Source organism: Microcaecilia unicolor, chromosome 3 (assembly GCF_901765095.1).
Source record: "Microcaecilia unicolor chromosome 3, aMicUni1.1, whole genome shotgun sequence".
NCBI classification, from domain to species: Eukaryota; Metazoa; Chordata; class Amphibia; order Gymnophiona; family Siphonopidae; genus Microcaecilia; species Microcaecilia unicolor.
In genome coordinates this window covers 322,371,960-322,390,294 of record NC_044033.1, presented here as the reverse complement: position 1 = coordinate 322,390,294, position 18,335 = coordinate 322,371,960, and the positions used below count along the sequence as shown (strand labels likewise).

At 43.4% G+C, this 18,335-nt stretch overlaps 1 protein-coding gene across 1 annotated transcript in view; it reads left to right on the top strand.

Moving 5' to 3' along the window:
- Positions 1-18,335, top strand: part of SNX9 (sorting nexin 9) — a 378,115-nt gene that overhangs the window by 283,022 nt on the left and 76,758 nt on the right. The window contains 1 exon segment of the mRNA XM_030198382.1: positions 10,348-10,451. Coding sequence (XP_030054242.1) covers positions 10,348-10,451 — 104 coding nt within the window.

Genomic DNA, 18,335 nt, shown 5'->3' with positions numbered 1-18,335 from the left:
ACCCAGGCCTCCATCATGGTCTTAGGAAGAGGTGCCCCCTCCCGCACAGAGTTGATTATCATTGTCAGGTAAGGTGCCAGCTCACCCACATATACCTTAAAGAATTCATTTGTGAAGCCATCTAACCCTGGCACCTTCCCCGTGGGCAAGGCTCTTATAACCCTAGCAACCTCTGCCACCTGCACCGGCTCATCAAGCTCCCTTTTTTGCAATTCGGAAAGGACTGGCAATCCCCTTGCCACCAAATAGTCATCTATTCCCCCAGTCTGTACAGTAGCATCCTCCCTATAGAGGTTCTCGTAATATTGGGCAAAACGTTTCCTAATTTGAACGGATTTGTGCATCATGTCTCCCTTGGCGTCCTTCACTCTCAAGATGTGTCTATTTGCTCTCATTCGTCTTAATTTAGTAGCCAACATTCTTCCAGGCTTATTAGTACAAGCATAATAAACCTGTTTCATTCTCTCATTCACAAATTTCAAACTCTCCTCATACAACCCTGCGATTTCCAATCTCACCGCTTGTAGCTTGCGATAAACAGATACAGAGCCACAAGCCCTATATCTATCTTCCAAGACCCCCAGCCTTTCCATGCATTGAGCCAGGCGTACTCTATTACCTCGGGCTTTCCGACTCGCACACTTAATAAAGTGCCCTCTAGAGACTACCTTAAATGCATCCCACACCGTACCCAGTGTCGGGCCTGAGTCCATATTAATATCAAAATATTCTTTCAGGACTGGGATAAAACTAGCCACTGTTTCCGGATCCCGCAGCAAGCTGTTGTTAAAAGTCCACCTTTTGTCTCTCACCTCCTCCCTCAAAGAAGGGACGACAGTCCAGACTGGGGCATGATCTGATATAGTAACGTTTCCTATAGTAGACTCTTCCCCCCCTTCAGACAGAGTTTTATCAAGAAATATATAGTCTAGTCTAGAGTAAGTGAGATGTACCTGGGAGTAAAAAGTATAGTCCCTCCCTCTGGGGTGTTCCATTCTCCACACATCATACAGTCCCATCCCTTCTACAAAGTTGGCCAGAGCCTGAGATATTCTACAATCCATCTGAGAGGGAAGAGCTGTCTTGTCAAGCCTAGGTTGCATAGTGGCATTAAAGTCCCCCGCCACCAGCACCTTACCTCTGGCGAAGGCCTGGAGCTCCCTTTGGAGTCGCAGGAAAAAACGTTGCTGCCTCTCATTTGGCGCATATACATTGACCAATGTGTACTCCTCCTGTTCCATCTTAACATGCAGAAAAAGAAATCTTCCCTCCCTGTCCCTTCTTGTATGCATAATCTGCACCTGAACATCTTTATGAAACATAATAGCCACCCCTCGTTTTTTAGCCCCGGATATATCCGAAGCACAGACCACCTGTGGATATTGTTTAGAGGACAATAACCTCTCGTGCTTTTTTAAGAAGTGAGTTTCTTGCACAAAAACCACCTGTGGTTGTACTAAACATAGTTCACGCAATAGTCCATGTCTTTTGTAAGGAGAATTTAGTCCCTTTATATTATAAGTGAAAAACTTATAGCCCACCATTAGCCCTCTTCTGATCTAACCAGCTTATGAAAGAAAGGTGCATAGTTTCCCCTAATTCCCCCCCTCTCCCTCCCAATCCCTCCCTCCCCCTCCATTTCCACCCACCAGGCAGTGCCTTCCAGCCCTGCATGGGAAGTTAGAGGAAAGTAACCCAAGAGGCAAACACACTACCCTGTCCCTCCCCCACACTTCCAACACATCCCCACCCCTTATGTTAAAGCAAATGTATATCCTATCCCCGCTCTTAACCTTCTCACAGAACATTGAACTTCTCTCAGTCTCCTCCACTCTTTTTTCAAGCCAGCACCTATCTTTGCAATAGATACAGTCATAACCATAGCACCCGAGTCCTCTGTGGGCCTTCAGGTCTGAGTGCGCGGTTTCTTCTTGTTCTGCGGTACTCTCTTCCATTTCTGAAGGTGCGCCTTGGTGGTCAAAGCCAATTCTGTAGGCAACATCTCCGACGCGGTCAGGCCAGCCATGTGCAGACACTTCCATGCTTCAGCCACTTTCCGCTTCCGACACTGCTGCCCCTGTAGTTCAAAACAGATGGCAAATGGAAAAGCCCATCTATAAGCGATTTTTTCTTTATTCAGTACCTCGATCACCGGTCTCATGGCGCGCCTCTGTGCTAATGTAAACACAGACAGATCTTGAAATACAGAGACCCGTGCTTCGTTGTATTCCAGGTCTGGGAGCTTACGCGCCTTCTGCCACAGCATTTCTTTAAACACATAGGAGGAGAAACGAACAAGAATGTCTCTGGGTCTGTTTTCCATTCGCTGCCCCTGCACTCTATGTGCTCTATCAATAGCTGCTGCAGCAGGGTCCCAGGCCTCCTCCATGATTTTTTTGCACAGAGTCTTCACCAGCACCGGAACATCTTCCATGCCTCCATTTTCAGGAATGCCGCGGAACCGCAAATTGTGCCTTCTGCCTCTGTTCTCGAGGTCATCTAGTTTGTATTGAAAGTCCTCTGCTTGCTCCTGCATCTGTGAGACGTGTGAATTCAACACTCCATGCTGCTCTTCCTGATCCTCCAGCCTCTCCTCTAAAGTTTCCACTCTGCCCGCCAGTTCCTTCAAATCTAACCTGAGGGCGTCAACATGCTCCAGTATTTCCACCCGCGCTGCTTTAATTTCATCGCGGATCGCCGCCAAACACTTCGCCAGATCCGCTGACGAGCTCTTCTTTGAGGCGGACTGGCGCGATGCCGCATGCGAGGCGTCCGAGTCGGAGTCCAACATCGCGGGAGAAGCATGGCGCGAAAGGCTCCTCGCGGTTTGTCGCTTTGATGCTTGCTCGCCTTTCTGCTGTTGCGTCGCCGATATTTTGCTCATGTTAGGCAGCAGAGTGTCCGGATTGTCGCCAAACAGGATTTTCGCTCGAAATAAGCCTCTAGTATCGCTATTTTAAATGCTTTAAGGTAGGGAAGTGTGGGAGCTAGAATTCTAGGCAGCCATTCGTCCTCGTGACGTCACTTCCCCCCGCCGTTTATATGTTTGATAGTTCTTTCAAGTTGGAAGTGCAGAAAATGTTGTAGGTCAATGAAACTGTCTCCTACTTTGATGCATTGGCATGATTTCTTCTTTTGGAGGAGTGAATGTCTGCTTTAAGTCAGGGATGGGCAGTTCAAGTTCTTGTATGGCAGGTAGACTTTCAAAATATCCATACTGAATATCCATGAGATGCATCGCATGTACTGCTTTCATGGCGTGCCGATTCATCTCATGTATGTTTGTAGATATCCTGAAAGCCAATTGCTTGTGACACTTAAGGTCTAGACGTTCTTACTTCTGCTTTTTTGTATTAAAAGGTATATACTTGAGTGAATAAGTATTACTGCTTTGGATCTTGGATGAAGTTGAGATTATTAATGGAAAAAATGTGGTGGGTCTTGATGCCTTCGAAAAACCTTTTCCAATTATTGACAAACATTTTGTTTTGCCACAATTGTTACTTAAAGCCGAAAAAGTTTTGGCTGGATAAGTCTTTTTGCCTTATTTCTCCATAGTAAGAATCTCAAGTTCCCCCATTCTTGAGAATATTAGTGTGATGATAGATGGCATTTTTTGGGACATAACTACCTAGCTTCCCAAAAGGGGTGTTTGCTTCTTGCAAGAGGAACGCCGGAGTTTTTTAACTTCCTGTAAATTGTACTTGGTGTGTCTACTCTTGGAAGGATATAGATGAGATAAATAACTATGCAGAATCTCTGAAAGATGTTTTACATTTGCTCACAGCAGTAACAGGCTACATGGATTTTAACTCGCATTAAAATTCAAATGCATTTAGCTATGATGAGTCTGTCATATTTAAAAAGTCAGTTCATGTGGGTGAAAGTTATAGTAAAGTTACTTGTTACTAAAACTAAATCACACAATGTACCTTGAGGGGAAACACCATCACAAATATAAGATGGAACAAAAAGCCTCAGACTACAGTAACAGCCACTCAATAAGTAATTTAAAGCTGTTATCAATCTTATTGGTAAAAAAAGTAAAACCTCCATCTATTGCAACTAAACAATAAACCCAATCACAAAGTAACACTGAGGAGTATAAGCACCAGGAGATGTAACGGAATGCATTTATGAGTTGCAGTCTTCCAATCCAGCTCACAGTGTAACTTCTCTACATCACTAATGAACCAGACATTCTGTGGATACTACTACTACTACTTAGCATTTCTATAGCTCTGCCAGGGTTACGCAGCGCTGTACAAGTTTAACATGGGAAAGGATAGTCCCTGCTCAAGAGAGCTTACAATCTAAAGGATGGAAGCAAATCCAAATAATAATTATTATGGCTAGACTAATAATAATAAATATTCTGTGGATAGAAGCAAATCCAAATAATAATCCAAATGCAGCAAGGAATCCAAATAATGTCCTGACAAAAGATCTTTGTTTAGCCAGCTAAGCTGGCTGATTCAGAGTAAAACTTCCAAATCTTCATTCAGTACATCTTACTAACAAAATGGCGCCTGATTTAAAAACACTGAACTTTCACAGATACTGCAAATTCAACTGTATACCCGGAACTTGTATCACCAAAACTCAAAAAATCAATTTCTGTTCTTTTTTATGAATCTTGTCATATCTCTTGTTACAACAAAGCATGTATCCTGTCGATCACCATACATAACAGATCTGAAAAGGAATGGTGCCGCTCAGCCCAATGATGAATCAAGGGCTCCTCCTCTCTTAAATGGTCATTATTATTACGATGCCCGAATCAAACATGTCTTCAATTGCCAGGAAGTCTGGCCCATGTACATAAACTGCAGGGGCAAATGAAAACATAAATCACATTAATAGAGGAGCATGAAGTAAAATATTTGAAATGTGTCAATCTCAGATTAGGCATATCGACATCAGCCCCCTCAAGCATCACATGACAAACACTTATCCCACATTTGAAATGTTCCCCTCCCCCCCTCCCGCTATCAGTAGAAAACTGAGTCCAGACATCAGATTTGCACAGATTGTCTTTCAAATTGTGGTTTCTGCAGTAGGACAGCAAACAATGCATATTATAGAAACTTTGAACCTCCAAAATTTTCTAATTTTTTAAAAATTTTCTCCCTACTTCGATGGACAAGGGGGAATATTTCAAAACACATGTAATGGCATCCTGATCAATTGCAGAAGCACAATAAGTCAATAGTTCCCTAGAATTAAATAAATCCTTCTTATTGGCTTTATTAACAACTGATTTAGGGTATCCACGAGCGTGAAACTGCACATTAAGAATGCAGTAGTTTTCACAAATTCTTCCTTTGAATAACAAATCTGCCGATACTTTAAATTGAGATACAGATAACTAGTCTTCAAGTGCGAGGGGTGCACACTGTCACACTGCAAGAATGTACTGTGATTTGTTTTCTTCATATATACAGTAGTTCTTTACATAACACCATTCCATGTGATCTGAACATTCAAAAAATTAATTGCGGCACTGTTACAATCTACTTCAAACTTGATGGTAGGATGTCACTTTATACAAATACCCCACAGAATCAACCAAAGTTTGCAGGTAATCATCCCAGAGAAAGATATCGTCAATAAAGCAAAACCATAATGACACCATAACAAAACATGAGAAAACTGGGCAGACATAGATACCCATTGTCATTCAGATTTTGTCATGAATAAATTGGCAATGGAAGGGACAAATGATGCCCCCATTGCTACTCCTGATAATTGTTGAAAAAAGGTGTTATCAAAAATAAAATAATTCCAATTGATAGCAAGAACTGTAAGCTTAATAAAAAAAAATTCAGTGTGAACTAAATGCGGCTGGCATCTAGGGCCCCTTTTACTAAGCTGCGGCAAAAGGGGGCCTGAGCTGACATCGGCACATGTTTTTCACGTGCACTGAGGCCCCCTTTTACCGCAGCAGGTAAAAGGGAAGTCTCGCTTTCCTACAGGAAATGGCCGTGCGGCAAGTAAAGCACTTGCCCTGTGACCATTTCGGGGGGAGCCCTTACCAACTCCCACTGAGGTAGCGGTAAGGACTCCCACATGAACCCGGCAGTAACTGGGCAGCGGCACTGTCCAATTACCTCCAGGTATACTCTGGCACTACAAAAATAATTTTTGTAGCACCAGAATTGACTGTGTGCTAGGAGTGGGAAGTACTGCTGGGCTGCTACAGTAGCCCCGCAATACTTACCTATATAGTGAGCAGTAAGCCTGCATTGGGTTTACTGTTGCTTAGTAAAAGGAGCCCCTAGTGTCTAAATCTTCCTGCACAGTTTCAATTGCTTCATCCTGCGGAATACAAGTGTAAAGGGATTTGACATCCAATGTTGTCATAATACCAGTTTAGCTGGCGAATCAAAGATCTTTTGTCCAGACTTTACTTTGATTTCTCGCTGCAGCTGAATTTGCTTCTATCCACAGAATGTTTGGTTCATTAGTGATGCAGAAATATTATGCTGTGAGCTGGATTGGAAGACTGCAACAGATAAAGTGCATTCTGTTACATCTCCTGGTGCTTATAATCCTCATCGTTACTTTGCGAGTAGGTTTACGCTATTTAGTTGCAATAGATTACGTTTTTTTGCCGATGATCAGCTTTACGTTACTTATTGAGTGACTTTTGTAGTCTGTAGCTTTTTGCTCCATCTTGTATCTGTGACAGTGTTTCTCCTCAGGGTTCATTTTGTGATTTATAGTTTTACTAACAAATAACTTTATTTGGTTTTGCTTGTGTGTTCCGTTACTACATTACTGCTTTGGTTATATTGTGTGATACAATAAAAATTATAATTACCATACAGCTTTGCAAGATGTATTTTATAAGTAGGTTTGTACCCCCATAGTAGAAGCCTTCAGTCAGAAATGTTGCTGGACCATAGAGCCAGAACTCTCTAGTCCTCAATCTCCCTCATCTACAGCTCCCACCAGTCAACTTTCACCATCATTTCTCCATCCTTATTTCCTCTAAGCTAACTGGCCTCCAAGATTAATCCCCTCTCCCCATCTTCCTTCTTGATAACATTGCCAACCAGCATGCTTGACAGGTTGATACAGTCCTAGGAACCTGCTTTTCTTAGGAAAATAAATAGGTAAATCAGAACTACAAGTCCCTATAGTCAAAAAAGGTAAATCCAAAACTTGATGAATCTGTCAGATAAATGTAGACCAGTCAGCACCCTATTCTCTGGCGTGTTGCTTCTAGCACCACCTCCAAAACTACTGTTCTCCGAGAGTAAGCAGGCACAATGTATTCTCACGTGTGGGTGATGTCATCCAATGGAGCCTGGTGCAATTGCTGCCTAGTATGCATAGCTTTTAAGAAAGTTCTGGTAGTGTCCCACCACGTGTGTGAAGATGCCTTCCCGCTTGACATGCAAGCATCTCGATATTTTCTTTTCCGTGGAGCTGGGAGGACACGTTTTTGTGGTCTCCCTTCAGTGCATAGTTCTTTCAAGTGCCTTGTGTGAATTTAGTGCTCATTTTGAGTTGTTTTACCTTCCTAATTTTCTTTTTTTTGGTCCTTCAAATTTTCTTTCTTTTCTTTTTTTGTAGCTCATTAGACCCACCTAGGCCTGAATACTGGCCTCCATTTCAGTCCCATACCCTTTTTTCTGACATTAAAAATTGAAGAACTTTAGTTTGGCCGCTATTCTTTTTATTATGTCTAAGAAGACCCCCAGTGGCTTCAAAAAGTGTGCCCAATGTAATTGGATGATTTCTGCAATAGACCCACATAATTGGTGCATCGAATGCTTTGGGCCTGACCACCAGTGTGATTCTTGTTTTCTCTATTTACAAATGCAGCTAAGGACACAGAGGGTGAGTCAGATTCAGCAGGAGAAACTTTTGGGCTCCTTGAAGGCCAGTCCATCGACATTGGCATGAGAAGCATTGACCTCGATGGGTGCCCAGACTACCTCTACCACTGGAGTGCACCGGCATTCAGGAAGTCTCCACCTCCCTTGACATTGCAAGCACATGGCAGGCCCTGGGACAGGTCAGTTTTGGACCTGACAGAGGATGTGTACAGGTTCAACGTCATCCTCTTTGGCACTATAAGAAGTATTGGCATTGGTCCTCCTCCAAAGCTTGGTACCAGGAGTGCCAGGGCATTAGAGTCCCTGAGAAGCATTGGCACCGGGAGGATCACTCCCCCTCTTAAGTGGAGGCGCCAGTATGCCAGTCTATGGACAGTCAGGCTTCTGCTTCCAGTACGACATCAACTCCTCTGCAGGCTGTCTCTCATCCAGCTCCTTGGCCTTTGCCGATGCCTCTTCTCAATGAACAGTACAAGACCATGCTCATGGAGGAGCCGACACAGATATTCCAGCTGCACTCTGTTCAGGTATTGAGGGTGCTTGCGTCAGCTGTATCTCCTTCCTGAGGCCCAGGCTTTGCCTGTGAAGCAGTCTTCACCAGTTTACCTCAACCAGAGTTGATGCCGACCCATGCAGCACCACCCTTGACATCGGGAGAGGAAACTTCCCCAGAGTCTGAAAGTAGGGCTGTACCTCAGCACCCTCCAGGGCATAGACATAGCACCACTGAGCTAAGGCAGGTCTAGGCTCACTCAAACCATCCTGAGTGCCTAGAGAAGTCCAGTCTGGACCGTTCATTGGAGTTGAATAAGCATCCATATTGCTTCTTGGAGGAGGAGTCTTATGGTATCCCTTCTGACCCCTCCCCTGCACAGGAGAGGTGTAAATCTCCACCTGAGTCTCTTGTTCACTGGTTTTGTGAAGGAGATAGCTTCAACCATCCCATTTAAGTTGGAAGTGGAGGAGGAGCTGTAAGACTATACTCAAGAAGATGAAGCCCCCAAGATGTAGGGATATATTAGAAGGATAAACTCCTAACATATAATCAGAGGTACTTGGCTGACAGAACACTACTAAATAGCAATTATTCTGGACACATTTCCAGGGGATGCGTGTACCTCTTATTTGTCCTCAGACTCTTCTCCTAGCTATCTGTACCAATGAAAGGAACAATGCCAGAGATGGAATAAATTATTTTATTAGGTATAAAAATAATGTATGTAGCAAATGCAAAAAAATTACAAAAATAAGATTTTTCTACCAAAAATAGATTATCACTAAGAAGTCACTGACCTCATTTTAACAATTTACAATATGTCAGGCAAAATTTGATTGGAAATAGGTATCTTACAAACCAGGGAAATACAAATGAACATGAAAAAATATTTACAATATGTGTTAATACCAGTGCTACACAAAAGCAAGGAGTGGGAGGAGTGTTTTACAGGGAGAGATTTCAAGAAAACTGCAGTATAACTAATAAAGGCCTTCGTGCAGCCAAATTAGGCACATTCTGCAAAAGTTGCTATGAATAGTTGAGGAGTTTGGACACTTTGCAGGTCTGACTTGCTGAGAGCTAGACAGTGCTGGGAGAAACAGGTCGGATGTTCTAGAAAAGTTGAGAGAGTGCGTATTAACAGACTAAAGTCAGGTAGCTACCACTGGCCCTAGCCTTAAGTGAAAAAACACTGTCAAAGAGAGAGAGGCTGTTCCCCCCCCCCCCCCCCTTTTCATTTTGTAAATAAAGATTAGTTTTGAAAAATCAGAAGTAATTTCATAATTGCAGACTAAAATGATTAATTGTTCCCTGAGTGCAAGCAGATAAGACTGGTTTCCAGAGAAAATATTCTTTACCTCACGGTTTTACTATTGCAGCTTTGATTATGAAAAGCTTCCATTTGTGAGCTATCACTACATCAAATGTAGATTTTTAAACTACTATAATAAAGATAAAATATTAAAACATTTGGTCAGAACAGAGGGCCATGTCTAGCTAGGTTAGTGCTTCCTTCACAAACAATGCCTATAGCTTGATAGTTTCAAGGATTATATCAAATGTGCCCTTGTTGTGGGGGAACTCTGGGAATATGATAATATTCCATTCAAAGAATGCAAGTATGTAATATATAACTCAAGCAGGAGGGTTATGCAGAATGCATTTGTTTTATTATATTAACAGCAAAAGCAATCCCTTAATTATAGAATACTAACCTTCAGCTTTAATGTTTGACAGTCCAATGTAACTGGCCTGTATTTTTTACCCATCTAAAGTTCTTTGAAAGCTTAAACACAGCTGATAAAATGTACTGTGATGCAGAAAATTGATGTATGATCATATTCAGTTAGAATGCAACAGAGCAGTTATTGTTATGGCTGAGGTACAGTAAACTTGTTTGGGTAATTAGCAGCTTCTTAGTTGATTATGCTCAGACTTCAAGATGTGATTAGCTTTTTATTATTCATTATTGTTGTGCATCAATATGTTGTTCTTGCTTTAAAGGAATGGAAGACTGGGAAGAGGAAAGCAGAAAAAGACGAGGTGGTGGGAGTTATGGTATTTTCCACCATAGAGCCAGAAGCCCCTGACCGGGACATGATAGAAATGTAAGGTTTCACTCCCCTTCTATCTTTCACACTGAATATGACACATATAAGGGAAGGATTTTGGGGCCTGCAGATTCTAATTTATTTTTCCAGTCTGGTTGATATCATTCCAGATTGATGTAATGCCTCTACAAAGCATCAGCAGATCTTTGTAGAGCACAACTAGGCTCCTACAAAATTGCAAGTAAACTGTGCTTTAAATTTCATGAAAGTACTGCTTTTGTTCTACAAAATGGATTTAAATAATTTTGAAATTCATTTTCTACTATCTGCATTTTGGGAAGAGGGCAAAAGGGGTTGCTATTTTCTGGCTGCAGTTAATTGGATTTGATTCTGGGCTCTGCAATTGCATTTAGTTAGAGGTATGAGTGGAAGCTGTCTTTTTCCTGGAAACTTGTTGAAAACTGGGTTTTAAGTCTCTTCCTGATCTGCTTGCATTCTGAGGGGATCTATTTCTGATTGTGAGTTCTTGTATATTACTGCTGACTACCACTTTTCTCCCTTCCCTGTATCCAGTCAAGTTATATTCTTCTCAGTGAAGAGGGTGGGATCTTTCTATAACTTTATTCATTAAGTCAGAGCAGTCCTTGTGCTCAGATCTTGTACCTAAGTAGGAATGATTTCATAGTGGATACAAGGAGAAATGTGAAAGTTTTGAAGAAAAGATTTATTTTATTAAAACAGAAATTAAAGCAGTGGAAATTATTTTAGCTGTTCAGCAGTGGGAGTAGGGTTTTTATTTATTTTATTTTTTTTAATAGAGAGAGACTTTCTGGGTGTTGTGGTATTGCCTTGTCTGTATTTAATTCTCTCTATTCAGAACTGGAGATGAATCAGCTCAAGGCAGAATTTTCCAGAACTTCCCCTTCCTGTTTTCCAGAACCTACCAAGTCTACCTTTGTTCCTACAAAGAGTCCCCAATATGACAAACAGGTGACAGTCTTTCCTTCTCTTTGTACTGTCTTCTCTTCTCTGCATCTATTTGACACTGATCTTCCCTTCTGTCTGATTACCTTTATTTTCTTCCTCTCCACTTGTTCTTCCTTCTCTCCCCTTTTCTTCCATCCCTCTTCACTTCATAACTCTCTCCTTCCTCCCCTTCAACCTCATGTTTTCCACTTCATTCAATCTCAGCTTCCTCTTGCCTTCCTTCTTCCTTCCTTCCTTTCTTCCTTCACACTCTCCATGATCTCATTCTCCATTTCTTCCCATCCCACTTTGATTGGTGTTCCTCACCACTCACTGTTTTTCAACTCTTTCTCTTCCGTGCCTCTGCAACCCTCTTTCCCTTTCCTCTTCTTCACACTATGTTTACTTATCCCTTTCTCCTTGTCCGTGGGGCCTTCTCTGACCCACCTGCTCTGATCGACTGCCTTTTTGTCTTTTGGTCATCACTTCTGCTTCATGTCTCCCCAAGAGCTGGCAGGATGAGTGGTACTGCTTTTAGCACAATATCAGCTTCCTGAGCTAAACAGAGCCAGTCGTAAGGTATTTACCACGAGATCTGCGGGAACCCACATGACTCAGGGAGCTGTGATGGGTACAAGGCTGTGTGAGGAGATACATCCATTCTTTGTATTTGCTAGCTGTTTGCCTACTCATTTCCTCTAGGACTGGTCTCTGTTACTACAGGCCCAAGCTGTCATATTAGAGTATTTGTTCTAAAACTGGCATGGCAAAGGGATAGCAAACCATTTTTTAGGATGGTATTTGCCACCCTGTAACAATGCTTGTTTCTGGAGAGAAGAAAAGAAAGGCAGGGAAGGGAGACGAGAAGATACTGGTAAAACGAGGGAGAGAGGTAGGTGCGGAGCAAGGGAGGAGAGGGGAGAGATGGAATAGAAAGGGAGAGGGTGGGTGCAGTAAGGGAAGAGAATGGATGCTGGGGAAACAGAAAGGGGAGCAAGCATTGAGCAAGAGAGAAGATCAGGGAGGATAGGTCACAGTTCACATTTATTTGATATACCACCCATCAACAAATATCTAAGCAGTTGCAAACATTTAAATAGAGAAGATAGGAGGTCACGTGATGCCGTGCTAGGAGAGCGGACATAGGTGGGAGAGCTCCTGGGCCTGGATCGCGAAAATGCACCCTCCATGAGGTTTTTTTTTCGGTGTCTCAACCAGCAAACTAGAGGCATAGGCTCTGGGAACCCGCGAGGTTGTGGAAAAGAGACTTAGTTCGAGTTGCCGTCATGTCTACAAAGCTACGACGGCGGGAGAAAGAGAAAGCGTTGCACAGCGAGCCCAAGATAGTGGCGGGAGAGGATCCCAGAGGCTCCTCTGTAAGTTCCGTGTGGGTGGCCAAAGTTGTTTCCAACGTGAAGAAGGCTATTGCAGACTCTTTGAACAAACGACTACAGGAGGTGGCAGACAAATTGGATAATGTGGATGGAAAATTGGAATCCCTAAAAGGCGAATTTTCTGCACACTGTCAGCGTGTTTTGGATTTAGAGGACTGAGTGCAGCAACTCTCCTCCCTGAACACCACATTACAAGACAAAATGCGATCACTGGAAGATAAGGTGGATGACATTGAAAATCGTTCGACGAGAGGAAATCTGCGCTTGTTTGGGCTCCTGGAGAGTATTGCAGATGTGGAATTGAGGCAATTCTTGGAGTCGTGGCTGGTTTCTACTCTGCGGCTGGCGTCGGCGGTGGGTCCGCTCCATATAGAGCAGGCACACGGATTAGGCCCTAAGAGACCAGAGGAATCTCGCCCATGGGTGGTTATTTTCAAGATCCTAAACTTTGCCCATAAATCAGAAATTCTAAGAGCCATCAGAGCAAAGGGCCCCCTCTCATATGAAAACAAGAAGGTATTATGTTTTCAGGACTTTTTGACTCGGGTCTCAGGTTTGAGACAGGCGTATGCCGCAGTCTGTGCTGAGCTACACCGTTGACATATGCAATTCGCTTTGTTATATCCTGCTCGTCTTAAGATCTTTACGGAGGGAAGGCCTCAATTTTATGACATATTTACCAAACAAAATCAATGGGAGTAACGCCACTTTAAGGCCCCAAAGAGTATGTATTATAGATATTAGCTGGGACCAGAAATTTGCAATCCTAGGACAGGTCCAGAACATATGGCTGAGAGGCTGGCTCATGGTTACATTTGGAGCATGCTCCTTTATGGCCAAACATTGCTTTATGTGCTCGACTCGGAGATATGTACAATCGCAGTGCAAACTTATGCTGCAGTTCCCAATAGCGTGTAAATAGTAGTAGTAGTAGTAGTAGTAGTCCTTCTGTATTTGCAAAACATGCCTCCGAAGCTGGTCCTCTGTTAGATCATCTATTAGCTCAGCGTTCCATATTTGTGCCAACCTTTTATAGTCCAGTCCTCTGTAGAGTCTAGCAAATACCTGTGATGATATCGTAAGGGTATTATATTACAAGAGCCCAAAGTAAGTGCTGTATTTAGCATGTCTTGTACATCTTCACAAAGGTTTATCTGTCCAAGAGTCATGACATAATGATGCAGTTGCACATAAGCAAAATAGTCTGAGGCTGGGAGCTTGAACGCTTGTTGTATTTCTGTAAAAGTTCTCAGCTTCCCTTCCTCTGTGAGAAGTTGATATAGGTAGTGAACTCCCAGCCTCCTCCAATGGGCAAACATTGGTGAGGTTGTGCCCACCGGAAAATCAGGGTTGTGGTTCAGAGGCAGGAATGGTGTAGCTGCTGCAGAGAAATTATGGCATCTGCACAACCACCACTAGGCTGCCCTGACTGATAACAAAAGAGGATTATGGTGCAACATCGGGTCTGTTTTGCCTGAAATAGTGTGCAGAAGCCAGCTGATATGTGCTCTGGGAGAAAGTGACAACTCTATAGGATTTGCCAAAAAATATGCTCCTGTAAGCCAATCTCGCATATGTCTCATAGAACAGGAAATTGTCAAATATCTCACATTATGTAGGCCTAAGCCACCATGTGCTTTGGGCTTTTGCTACATCGATATTGGGAGTCTGGGGAGCCTCCCCCTCCAAAGAAACCACTGAATTGCCCTGCCCAGCACACGCTCCTCCCATCCTCTCAGAAATAAAGGTAACATTTGGAACACATTAAGCCAATGGGGAGCTAGCACCATGTTGAACAGAGAAATGCATCCCATCAGAGAAAGTGGGTAGGCACCCCAGAATTGCAACAGCCTTTGTGTTTTTCCCAATAAGGGAAGAACATTCTTGTCATACAATTGAGACAAATCTTGTGGGATATACACCCCTAAATATTTAATCTGTCAGTTGGCCCATTGTAAAGGAAACTGCCCCTGCCAATTATTTACTTTCTAAAGCCAACAGAAGTGCCTGTGATTTTGCCAAATCTAATTGGAATTCTGCAATCGTCTGGAGGAGGCTTGACAGTTCACAAAATCATTTTTGGTGAGGCACCAGGATACATGACAGACCTCATTGACCTACCACTCAGAAACACCATAAAATCAGCACGATCATACCTAAACCTCCACTTCCCAAACCGCAAAGGGCTCAAATACAAATCCACCTATGCATCCAGCTTTTCCTACCTGAGTGCACAATTGTGGAATGCACTACCAAAAGCAGTAAAAACCACACTCGACCACATGAATTTCCGGAAAGCACTAAAAACAGAACTGTTCAGAAGGGCATACCCCACTGACCCAGCATAAAAAACCTGGACATTTGCGACACAACGTAACCAAAGATCGTAACGGACATATCCTAACTCTTCCTTTCCCTCACTAAGTTCTCCCCAGTTGTCTTTACCATACATGTATCTCACTCTACCATAATATCACCTTGATATTACTCGCAACTTGTATTTGTTCACACCGGAATCGGTTAACGCCGATTACTGTACTATGTAAGACACATTGAGCCTGCAAAGAGGTGGGAAAATGTGGGATACAAATGCAACAAATAAAAATATAAAAATAAAAAAAGAGCGCTGTGGATCGCCTAATATTAATAGTAAGTCATCTCCATACACTAACACACCTTAACTGTGTAATCTCCACACTCCACTCCCCGGATTCCATTATGCGCTCTAATTGTTCGTAAAAGTGGTTCTAATGAAAGCAAAAATAATAATGCTGATAAACCTTGCCTTTTTCCTCTTCCAATTAGGAAATCTGCCGTCTTCACTCCATTTACTAATAATGCTGCCCTGGGAGATGAATACAACGTCATGATTGCCTGCATAATCCAGCCTCCAAGGCCCACCCGACGTAAAGTAGCGAACAAAAAGGGCCATGTAACATGATTAACAGCCCGTTCTGCATCTAGGCTTGCCACCATAGAATGGGCCCCCCTGCCCACCCCTGCAGCATGGCCAACATCAACTTACGGACAATGACCACAGACTGACGCCCCCGTACAAAACCAACCTGATCTTCATCTATCAATTGGGGCAGTAGGGGACCAATCAGTCTGCCAAGACCCGCGATAGCAGTTTTATGTCCACATTGATCAACAGAATGGGCCTGTAAGAGCCAGGATGAGTGGGCTGTCTTCCACGCTTGGGTATGAGACTAATGAGAGCGGTATTGGCATGTAGAGGAAAGCTATCACCTTCCACCACCGCAGCATAAAAATCTAACAATGGGCCTACAAGTTGTTCCTATAATAGTTTATAGAACTCTCCTGTGAACCCATCCACACTAGGTGCAGAGAAAAGGTTCAAGGCTTTGATGACTTTTTGCAACTCTTTGGCCGTCAAGGGTTGATTCATGGACTCCACCGCCTCTGCTGAGAGATGTGACATACCTGAAGCTTAAAGATAGTGTTGTATTTTAGAAGTCATGTCCCCATCCTCCTGCTGTACCTCATATAAGATAGCAAAATGCTTACAGAAAAGTTATGCTATCTCCTCGAGCCTCGTAGATATATGGACCCTGTGGGAGTGCGTAAGGCTGGTATAAAATTTGTTTTCCCGCTCTTTCTTACAATACGCGCCAAGAATCCTCCTCCTCTGTCCCCGTACTTATAGAAACAATATTTTCGATATATGAGCATTTGCATCGTTCGTTCATGTAACAAAACTATTCAGCACTACCTTTCTAGAAACTAGGGCGTCATATAATGTAGGCATTGGATTTCGAGCATAGCAGCGTCTGAGTCCTCTTAACTTACTTTCCAGGTCTACTACTACTACTATTTAACATTTCTAAAGTGCTACTAGGGTTACGCAGCGCTGTACAATTTAACATAGAGGGACAGTCCCTGCTCAAAGAGCTTACAATCTAAAAGACAAGTGAACAGTCAGTCCGATAGGGGCAGTCAAATTGGGGCAGTCTGGATTTCCTGAACGGTAAGAGTTAGGTGCCGAACGCAGCATTGAAGAGGTGGGCTTTAAGCAAAGACTTGAAGATGGGCAGGGAGGGGGCTTGGCGTAAGGGCTCAGGAAGGTTGTTCCAAGCATAGAGTGAGGCGAGGCAGAATGAGCGGAGCCTGGAGTTGGCGGTGGTGGAGAAGGGTACTGAGAGGAGGGATTTGTCCTGTGAACGGAGGTTACGGGCGGGAACGTAAGGGGAGATGAGGTCTATAATCCTTTGTGCATTACGCCGATCCTGTTTACTCACATATGCGATTATATCTCTCCGAAGCACCGCCTTAGCGGTTGATCAGAAAAGTACTAGATCATCCATATGTTGGCCATTCACGGAAACAAACTCTTTCCATTTAACCTGTAAGTATTCCGCAAATTCCTTCAAGGAGAATAAGTAGGCCGGAAAAAGCCATCCTGGCGCTTGTTGAAAATAAGGCACCGGTTCTAGATCTACCAAAAGTAGGGCATGATCTGAAATCTCTTCTGGTCCTATTGTAGCCGAGAGTATCTGAGAGACCATGGAATGAGATGTAAATATGTAGTCAAGGCGCGATTGTGTTTGATGCGCTCGAAAAGTATGTGTAAATTCTCTATCCCCAGGGTGTAGAAAGCGCCACGGGTCTACCAGTCCCAGCGCTGAACAAAAAGCTTCCAAAACCATGGGGCCCAACGACTGTCTCGCCGGTATTGTAATGGAGTGGTCTAGGAAAGGATCAAACGCTAAGTTCATGTCTCCTACCAGAATCATCTGTAGATTAGAATATTGCTGGCAGTGGGAAAGTAAACAGGAGTAAAAGGTCTTATCCAACGTAACTGGGGCATACACTGCCACCAGCAGTGCCTCTTTGCCCTGTAGATTGTGTGGTCCCACAAACTTACCCTCCTGGTCTTTAAATAATAGCTTAGTTTGGCAGGCCAAGGATTTATGGAATAAGACTGCCACTCCTCCTCTGCGCCCCATTGCTTCTGAGCCGTGTACCTCCCCCACCCATTGGTGCTGCACTTTCATATGCTTAGTCGAGGAAAGTCTGCTCTCCTGCAGGCAAGCAATGTCAGCCTTGTACCTTTTCAATGCTGTCAGAAGTTTTTTCCTTTTAACAGGAGAAGTAATGCCACAGACATTCCACGAGACTATATGAAGCAGGCATCCCGAAGGCCTAGCCAGGAGTCCAAAAACAGAGCATTAAGCAACCAATATTCTGCCTCAATTACCCCAGGGTGCCGAGCCTCCCCCGGGGTCACCTTCTCTCAAGCTCATCCCAAAGGCAGCGGTTTTAAACTGTGGGTAGCATTTGCAGAAATAAGAACAAGCAGACAGTCATAAAATCGATCTCCCTCTGAAAAATCGAAGAACAACCCTGTCCCTTTACCTATCCACTTCACTACCCCCCCCCCCCCCAGCCCTCCCTTCCCATCCTTCCCCCCCCCTGCATACCTCTAGGAAATCCCTTCTCTTCTCATGATGGTATTTAAAACCACATTTAATGCCTGAAGCCCCACACTCCTGTACCTATGATAAGTTAATCCCAATACAAAACCTGCGCTCTAAGGTACTTAACAGTGATGCTCATCTTT